This window comes from Fistularia commersonii, chromosome 10 (genome assembly GCF_037954325.1).
Source record: "Fistularia commersonii isolate RoL2024-O1a breed Wild chromosome 10, RoL_Fcom_v1.0, whole genome shotgun sequence".
NCBI classification, from domain to species: Eukaryota; Metazoa; Chordata; class Actinopteri; order Syngnathiformes; family Fistulariidae; genus Fistularia; species Fistularia commersonii.
In genome coordinates, this window is record NC_141293.1 from 16,936,478 (window position 1) to 16,945,960 (window position 9,483).

Below are 9,483 nucleotides of genomic sequence, written 5' to 3' on the forward strand. Positions count from 1 at the left end.
CGGACCAGCCCCAAGAACGATTTAGGAATGCATGTTGCATCATTCTGTATTGGTCAGATCTGCTTCTCATGCTCATAGTTGCTTGTTTTTACTGATGGAGCCATCAGTTAACGTATTCCCTCGGAGGATGTTGGAGAGTTCCTCTCAGTCTCGGTTTGTTTGGTCACTTGGATAGCATTTTAGCATATGTGTATGTGCGCGTATATACAGTAATAGAAAGCAAAAAAAAAAAAAAAAAAACAGAACGGAGAAAGGGAGACTGAGTGAGAGATGTTAAAAAAAATATCATTCAAATCTGAACAGCTCAGGGGCCGCAATAATGAATGACTTACAATTCAAGAATGCGGCCAGTGTGTTTTTAAGGTCGCCCCAAGACTGGATATATGCAGAAGGCTGCATCAGGAATGCATCTGACCTAAAACTTGTGCCAAAACCAAGTATGCAAATCAAATGTACAAGTCTCATCCTGGATCGGGATCGGTTGAGGCCCGGGTTAACAATGACTGCCACTTGAACTGGTGACCTACAGGGTACCAGTGGAAATTGGGCAACTGTGGGTCCAAGAAGGAGATGAGGGAGGCATGTTCAGAAGCAGAGAGAGAAGAGGACAGGCAAGAGTCTGGGACTGAGAGTCAGGACTTTGAATATTGGGATGTTGACAGAAAAAGCCAGACCTGGTTGACACGATGCAGAGAAGGAAAGTGGCTATACTGTGTGTCCAGGAAATCAGGTGGAAAGGTAGAAAGGCTAGAAGCTTAGCTGCAGGTTTTCAGTTGTTCTATTGTGGCATTTATAGGAAGGGAAATGGAGTACGCATTATCTTGAAGGAGGTGTTAGTCAGGAATATTCTGGAGGTGAAAAGAGAGTCTAATAGACTAGTGACTCTGAAGCTGGAAATTGAAGGTGTGATGCTCAGTTTTGCTAGTGACTATAAGTAACTTATAAGAGTCGGGGTAAAAGCATGAAGTTAGGCAACATCTTGTATAAACAATGCATTATAAAGGAGATCTGTGACTGCAAAGTAGTTGTAGGTGAGAGTATAGCCAGACAGCATAGGATGGTGGTTTGTAGGATGACTCTGGTGATGAGGAAGATCAAGAGGACGAAGGCAGAGAAGAGGACAAAGTGTTGGAAGCTGAAAAGGGGGGAGTGTTGTATGGTTTTCAGGGAGTAGTTGAGTGGTTCTGGGTCGTCAGGCAGGTCTTCCAGATTGCTGGACAACTACAACTTATGTGATCAAGGAGACAGGCTCAGAGTACTGGTGGGTCGTCTGGAAGGAAAGTACATGTGGAGACTTGGTGGTGAAAAGAGGAAGTACCGGGGTATATGCAGAGAAAGAAATTAGCAAAAATGTGGGGACTGAGGGGACTGAAGATAACAGAGGAGTACAGGGAGATGCAGCACAAGGAAAAAGTAGCAAATGCCAAACAACAGACGTTTGATGACTTGTATGCTAGATTGGAAAGTAAGGAGGGAGAGAATGATTTACACAGGTTGGCAAACCTGAGAGATAAAAATGGAGAGGATGTGTGGGTGATTAATATAGTGCCAGGTGAGTGATGGGAAATTAGAAACAAGAGTACTTTGAAGAGCTGATTAATGAGGTAAGTGAAAGGGGGGAAGGGTACAAGATGTGGACCTAAAAGTGGCAGGGATTGGTAAAGGTGAAATGCGTATCGTATTGAAGGGGATGAAGAGTGGAAAGGCACTTGGCCCTGATGATATACCTGTGGAGGTATGGATATGTTTAAGAGAGGTGTCAGTTGGGTTTCTGATTAGATTATTCAATTGGGGAGTGACAAGATGCCTGAGGAATGGAGAAAAAGTGTGATGGTACCCATTTTTAAGAATAAGACAGAAGTCCAGACTTGCGGTAAATACAGAGGAATAAAGTTGAGCCATACAATGAAGTCATGGAAACTACCCTGAGAGCAGAAGTGAGCATTTGTGAGCAGCAGTATGGTTTCATGCATAGAAAGAGTACAACAGATGCAGTCTTTGCTTTCAGAATGCTGGTAAAGAAGTACAGAGAAGGTCAGAGGGAGCTGCATTGTGCCTTTGTAGACCGAGAAAAAGCAAATGTCATAGTGACAGGATATAAACCATGGTATTTGATGAAGTAGTGTGGAGAAGTACTGGTGCAGGACATGTGAGGTGAAAAAGTGATCAGAAAGTGGTCAGGACAATGATATTTGCAGATGACATTGTGATCTGTAATAAAGGAGTGAGTGGAGGAAAATCTAGAGAGGTGGAGGTATGCCCTTGAAAGAAAAGGAACAAAGGTCAAAGGTACCAAGAAGAACTAGATGTGTCAGACTGAGAGGGACCCAAGTGGAAAGATGAGGGTACAGGGAGTGGAGATAGAGGGTGGAGGATTTTAAGTATTTTGGGTCAACAGTCCAGAACAATGGAGAGTGTGGAAAAGACATAAAATTAACAGGTTCAAGCAGATTGGAACGGGTTGGGAAAAGTGTCCGGTGTCATGTGTGATAAAAGTATCAGCCTGAATGAAAGGAAAGCTGTACCAGACAGTGGTGAGACCATCAATGTTGTACAGTTTGGAGACAGAAGCATTTAAGAAAAGACAAGAGGCAGAGCTGGAGGTACCAGAGATGAAGATATCGAGGTTCTCTTTGAGACTGACGAAAACAGATAAGTTCAGGAATTAGTCCATCAGAGGGACAACACGATGGATATTTTGGAGAGAAGGTCAGAGCAGCCAGACTGAGATGGTTTGATCATGTACAGAGAAGAGATGGTGAATATGTTGGTAGGAGGATTCTGGGGTCGGAGTTGCAAGGAACAAGACCTAGCAGAAGACCAAGAAGAGAAGATTTATGGATGTAGTTGAAGAGTAGATGAAGTTAGTCGGTGTGAGAGAAAAGGATGTAGAGAAATGGGTTAGATGGTGGAGGTTGATACACCGTGGCGACCTGTTGAAGGGAGCAGCCGGATGAAGAAGACTTACAAAGCAGTGAAGATGTTCCCGGCCTTGTTTAAGTGCTGTATCGCTCCTGATCCCAGAGAACCGGAATATGGATTGCCACATGAAACAGCATCAGTCAACAGTAGTTTGATTTAAGACAAATTAGAAAATAAAACAACTTTTGAAAATAAAATTAAGCTGTTGGGCTAAAAATGGACAATCGTTTTAAGCAAGAAGATCAGCAGACCGCATTTTAATGCAACTCAACAAGGTGAATATCGAAATCACTGCCACAGGGTTTTTCCTCTTTCTCACAACCGTCTTCACCTCGGTGAGAATTATCTCGTAAAATTATGGAACCAGTAACTGCAACTTAATTATTTCTAGATAATTGGATTCTTTATCCAATGAGGATTTGGTAAGTTAAAATTATTGCTGGAGCAACATGTTCTTTTAAATCAAAATAAGATAGGAAACTGCTCATTATGGGTCTCCATTGCAAATCATTATCATTTCATTTAATTAATCAATAACGTGTTGTGTATTTTGATCCCATTTTAGACATTCAACCTCTTTACATATATGGAAAACTTTTTTTTTTTTAAAGTGGCACAGGGTGTTTTACCAGGAAGCTGAAATCTGAAGATTTTTCATGGTTTCCTGTGACTATCCATGTGAGATGATAAAGCAAACAAAATGTTAAAGAGGGGAAAAAAAAACTTCAGAAATGGGATTTTCATCTGAAACCATTTCGGAATATATCCTCATCTGTTGATTTAAAAAAAAAAAAACAACAAAAAAAAAATAACTGTGCAGTCCAACATAACATGCCATGTTCCTCATTCTTCAATTTTTAATTAATCTGAAACATGCCTGAACTGTTGAAATAAAAGAAACAGGAAGAAAAGCATGGAGAGGAAAACATGAAAATAACCCAATTTTTGTGGTAAAACTCTCGATTTTTTTTAACCCATAAATACGCATCTATACACTTAGTGCACATTACGGTTCCAAAAAATGACCTTGACAGATTCGTGATTAATTCTGTTTGATTCTGTGCAGGGAATCTACAGCTGCTTCAATGGTGTGGAGCAAAGTGATCATAATGGCAGCATGCAGAGTCCAGATGTAACCACCAACTATTCCCAAGCCAACATGCTGAAGATGCTAAAGACAGCCAAAGACATGGTGTCATCTGCCAGAGTAGAGAACTCTCTGGATAATGCCACTAAGACCATAGAGAACTGGAGCAGACGAGGAGCTGACAACATGCACACTGTTCTGCCGCCTAAAGTCACAACCAAAGATGTGACCCTTGGCCGTCTGCCCTACATCTCCAGCATCACCGAGAACCACTTGCCGTTTCCGCCCAAATCCCGTACTCCAACCTTCCCTTGTCATTACGGGGACGGCACGACGCAGCCACTGATTGACAAGTCTCGAATGGTGACCAGGCCCACGCCTCTCCGCTACACTCTTCCCTCCCGCAATCCCCAACAAGTGTTCGAGAAGACCCTGCCCATCTCCAGCCTTAGCACCCCTCACCTTGCCACAGGAGACACCGTACATGCTGGCGTGTCCAATGCCCACCATAGCAACAGGCTGTACGTGGAGAATCCCCTCCGGCATCCGACATCCTTTGTCCCTTACAGAGAGTTCCAGATGCCCAATATCTACTTGGAACATAAGGGTCCATTTAGGAGGAAGTTAAGTTATCCCCCAGACTGTGTGAGCCATAGCAGGAGATCCCAGAGCTATGTGTTTAATGCTGCAAAACCCCGTGTGAGAGGTGAATATGATGAACCACGGTCCTGCCTTGCTGAGCTAAGGGCAAATCACCTCTTAAAAAACCATGCCTCCGATGCTGCTGCCATGGGCTGCTCATCAGGACACTACGCAGGCGGCAGTTGCAAATCCTGCATGAAGTCCTACTTGGAGCCAGAGAGGGACGACGTACCCCTTCTGGGTAGGGATAAGCTTAACCGTAGCGCCTCATTCCTCAAAGCTACATGGGGCAACAATAGTATTCGACAAGTAGATGAAACCAAGCCGTCTACGTCTTCCTCCGCCCGCATGGACATGCCAGACCTGTTCCCGCGCGTGGCGGCGCCCAAACCAAAGCCCCATAAGCTCTACGGCAGCCTGGGACACAACCTGTCTTGCTACCCTCTGTCTGCGGAGCCTGCCTACTTGGACCCGGCCCACATGGGGTCATACCCCTACAAGCAGAAGCTCAAGTGTTCAGAGTCCACTCAGCTCCCCTCGTACAGAGAGACCATCCTGCAGAATGCTGCTGCCCTGCGCCGCTCCTCCTCTACGGTGGTGCACAGACACTACTCCACCTACCTTAACTCATACACAGACTTGCCAGTGTACATGGGCCCACTGGCCCAGGAGCCACCCCAGTTTTATGGCAGCTCCAAGGACATGTGCCACTTGTTTCCCTATACAAGCCACTGCCCAGAGAATGCTGCAATGCTGCCACGGGTGAGTGACAGGCCAATGCTATATCAGAACAATGTGTTCGGGACGTATGAAGGCACAGGAGAGAGAGAGGACCTCGGCCCCAGTGGGCAGGAGCGGAGACAAGTGTTGGTGGCACGCAGAGTGAACAGTCCCTATGTGCCAAAGCCCTGGGGAAGGGTGTCAAGCCTGGAGTCTGAAGTCTGAGACACCAGCCATAGTTTTAAGCAAAAAAAAAAAAAAAAAAAAGTAAACACCACCAACAGTGTATTTGAGATAGCTGACTCTCAATTAACGATGCAATAATAATATTATGGGTGGCATAAGATCCCAGAGGACACTGTTGAGCAAAATTCTGCTGGGACTTTGTAAGCAAATCTTATCAGAGAAAACGAAAAGTATTTAATACAAAAATAATTTAAGGTCTTGATGGTTATTATGGATTTTTTAATTCTTTGTTTCTTTGTGAAAGATCTCTTGGAGGAAATATACTGAGGCCTCTCATTATCTTATTTTAGCATTGACCATTTCAGTTAATTATGCAATTATCTTTTAATGAAAACCACTAAGCTTGTCTTCCAAAAGGTCCACAACCTTGTGTTGCAATGAGGTTTTCTGCCCCATTGGCCATCAATGTAATTTGACTGTTTAAAAAAAAAACAAAAAAAAAAAAACAAATCCTGAGGAGGGGAGTGTATTTCCAATGTAAGGCTACCCTTGAATAAAGAACAAGGTCGTTTCAGCGACCTTTTGGTAACATTTCCTGTCATCTTGTCCTGTCTCTTAGTTTGAGCATTTTTCTGCAATTAATGACATTTCACGTAATCTTTTCAAAAGGCCGAAGCAGACAAGGTTAGCCGTTGCAAGACAGTCAGGTAGGTAACTGAGCTACAACGTGATACCAAACAAATTCAAATTTAGGAAATGATTTTGAATGTTAAACAGCAGGGATGTGGTGCATGTATTAGTATGAAGAGGATAAAAACCCTACAGTCAGAATTCAATAGCGAACAATTGATAACATTTTTAAATATTATATCTAAGTTATCAGCTCGTGCACACACTTAAGAATAGATTTTTAGACTATGGGCGGAGGGCAGGAAACCTTGGAACAAGTCATGCAAGCACTTTGGATAAGATGACAATTGGACACAGTGAGGTCTGAAAGGAAATTCTAGAACTTGAAGTTACTGTTGTGCATTTTGACATGTTGAATTTGTTCAGGTTTATTGTAAGAGAACCTGTTAAGCTGCAGGCCAATTCACACTTGTCATAATTTGAGTCATCTGATGAAACCATTCGAAACATATGGCGTAGAATTCTTTGTTGCTACTCTTGGCATCAAGTTTATTTAAAATTACCCTATTGAACTGCAGACTCTTGTCTTTTACTCTGGGACCCCCTTTCGAAGAGAGACATTTCAAGGGTACAATGCATTTCAAGTGGAAGGCAAAAGGTGGAGACCTGTACATACCTCAGCATGGTAAACTGGCCAGACTCAGAGATGAGTGGTACAAGGTAGAGCTAGTTGGACTCATATACCATGTGTGGATATTATGTCCTGGCTCACAGAGAGGAACCAACGTGAACCACGTCTTTTGTATTTAATCAATCTTTTAAAGCTTGACGGTGCAGAGTTACAATTAAGGAAAAAAGGGGTGTGTTGGCTGTTGCTCAAAGGAAGGAATAAGAGTCCTTATAAGGAGAACAAGCCACAACCTTGGTGTCTGCAGGTAAAACAAAGGGAAACCAACTGTGCTACGTGGATTGGGAGGAGAGACGTACTGTCGGCAACTAACATTCTCAGTACTTAGCCCCAAGTTGGGCTTACAAGCCACAGTATCGGACTTAACTAATCACAGTAGTTCGCCTAACAAAATACACGGTATTGGGTCTTAAACCTGCAGTTGGCTATAAGCTCTCCTTCAGATTCTGCAAACTGGAACTCTAGAAAATCATGCTGGCATGGCGACGCTTTCTCTGTAACATCGACACGTTGTCCTTAATTCAGTCTCATGTTTGATCTTTACCTCCATCTGCTGCAGGAAACCTTTCAGCTCCTTTCTGCAAGCTAACAATGACACATGCAGCCCATAACACCCTCGAAAGCAGATTGAGCTGCCTAATCCTTGAAACTCTGCAGCAGCTACTCAGTGTTCCGTCTCCATTTGCGTCTCCTGGGTGAGCTTCAGAGGCCCGATGCAGAAAACTAGCAGCCTGAACTTCATCTCACTCCTGAAGCAAATTCAGCTCCTGCTATTGCAGCCGAGAACGAGCCTCCTCAGATGACCGCTGTAACCTTTCTCTTCTGGGCAGTTGTTTAGTTTCCTGCCTCTGGCCATGGAGTTCTGCAGGGAAATTTCCACCTGAGCTCTGCACAACCGCTCCTATGTGCGTAAGTGACTCAACCTCCTGCAATGTCATTTCCCCATTAAGGAGTCAGCTTCAACAGCCAATTCATTGTCAATACCAATAGGAAAGAAACCCATGCTTAACTTTGAGTGTACATGTATGGGGCACACAGGCTCTGGGCTGTAACCCATCTAGATGCTGCATAAACCACACGTTAAACTGTTCAAGCAATGCAGAAGTGCTGATTGGGAGCTACCGGTATCTCTTAATACACACTGGCTGCTGTGTGACTGGATCACGCAATTGAATCCAGCTTCATTCAATTTACACAGTCCCTCTTTTCCTCTCCAAGCAATCCAGCCAAACTTAACTTATCAGATTTATTGCCAGGACCCTTTTAACAGTGACCCCAGACGACCCCATTTGTTACGTCCTGGCTCAAGAGAGGGGAAGAAACAAAAACAGATGTACTTGGTATTTGATAAATCCATTATGAAAAGTTTGAAAATGGCAGAGTTGCAATAAACAACAACAAAAAAGCTGTATTTAGCCCAGCAACACAGTTAGGACACTGCATTTTCCATGGTGTGCTGCACATTAACCACCTGATAAGTTGTCTAGCTTTAAGGGAGTCAGCATATGGTGACTGACTTCAGGATTTCTAATTGACAACACAGATCACCCACATGGCAATTAAAAACACCCAGAAGGGGGTAGGGGTAGTTACTGGCCGTAACAAAAAAAAAAAAAATTATAAAATATATATATAAAAAAAAAAATATATATATATATATATATATATATATATATATATATGTATATATATATATATATACACACACAAGCTATAGGTACAGTATAACCATTCTAAAAGTAATCAAAAAAAAATAAACAAATGATGAAGCTGCTGATGATTGTCTACATGCATAATTAAGAAATATGATTGTTTTTAAAGGCATGGTCTCCCTGGAATGGTCAGCTGTGTCGTAGATGAGGCTAACTGATGTCTGAAAGAACGTACTCGGGCAGGCGGGAAGGGATCAACAAAAAAGACCTAAACCCTTCAACTTAAAAATCGAAAATGCACATCAAATAGCAGGTATTCAATCGATATATCAGTCCATAAAGTAGAATTGTTTACTTATTCATTGCATGTAGAACAAACATTACATTAACATAATTCAGCTACTTCAAAAACTATAATTGCATACGGTGATGGAGTTTTTGTTATAAATGTTGTTTTTTTTTTGACAAGAGCTCATTAAACAGCTTTGCATTATCTATTACACTGAATTAAAAAAAAAAAAGAAAAGAGAAGAAAAAGCAAACATCAAATAAACGAAAATATCCTTATTTCTTTCTGAAAATAAAAAAGAGATGACATAGCCCAAAGCTGGGAAACAAACTCAGCAGCTCTCTAATGGCCTCTTGGGACATTAGCGAAATGCCTGTAGACATCTGCTTCGACATCTGGGGTTTGGGTCGGGCACGCACCCATCGCTGGGCGAGGAGCACCAGTCACTGGATTAGACCAGGAGTTCTAGGCACAACAGATTGCTGGCCATGATGTAGCCTGATTCCCATTATCTATTATCCAGTGAGAGCAGATAAATAATGGGTCCCACCAGGGCCTGAAGTGATCGCTTGGCTGCAAGAGCAGGTATTTAGAGCCAGAACAGGACAGTGGGGCTTGATGCAAAGTTTACCACCGGGGAGAGCTGCCTGGTGGTGCGTGGGGTTGA

The 9,483-nt window shown here is 42.8% G+C and overlaps 1 protein-coding gene across 3 annotated transcripts in view; it reads left to right on the forward strand.

Annotated features, from left to right (window-relative positions):
- Window positions 1-6,149, forward strand: part of grin2ca (glutamate receptor, ionotropic, N-methyl D-aspartate 2Ca) — an 82,819-nt gene extending 76,670 nt beyond the window's left edge. For all 3 annotated transcript variants that reach the window (XM_086154075.1, XM_086154074.1, XM_086154073.1), the window contains one exon: window positions 3,989-6,149. In XM_086154075.1, coding sequence (XP_086010201.1) covers window positions 3,989-5,596 — 1,608 coding nt within the window. In that variant the 3' untranslated portion in view covers window positions 5,597-6,149. The remainder of the gene's footprint in view (window positions 1-3,988) is intronic.
- Window positions 6,150-9,483: the final 3,334 nt, after the last annotated feature.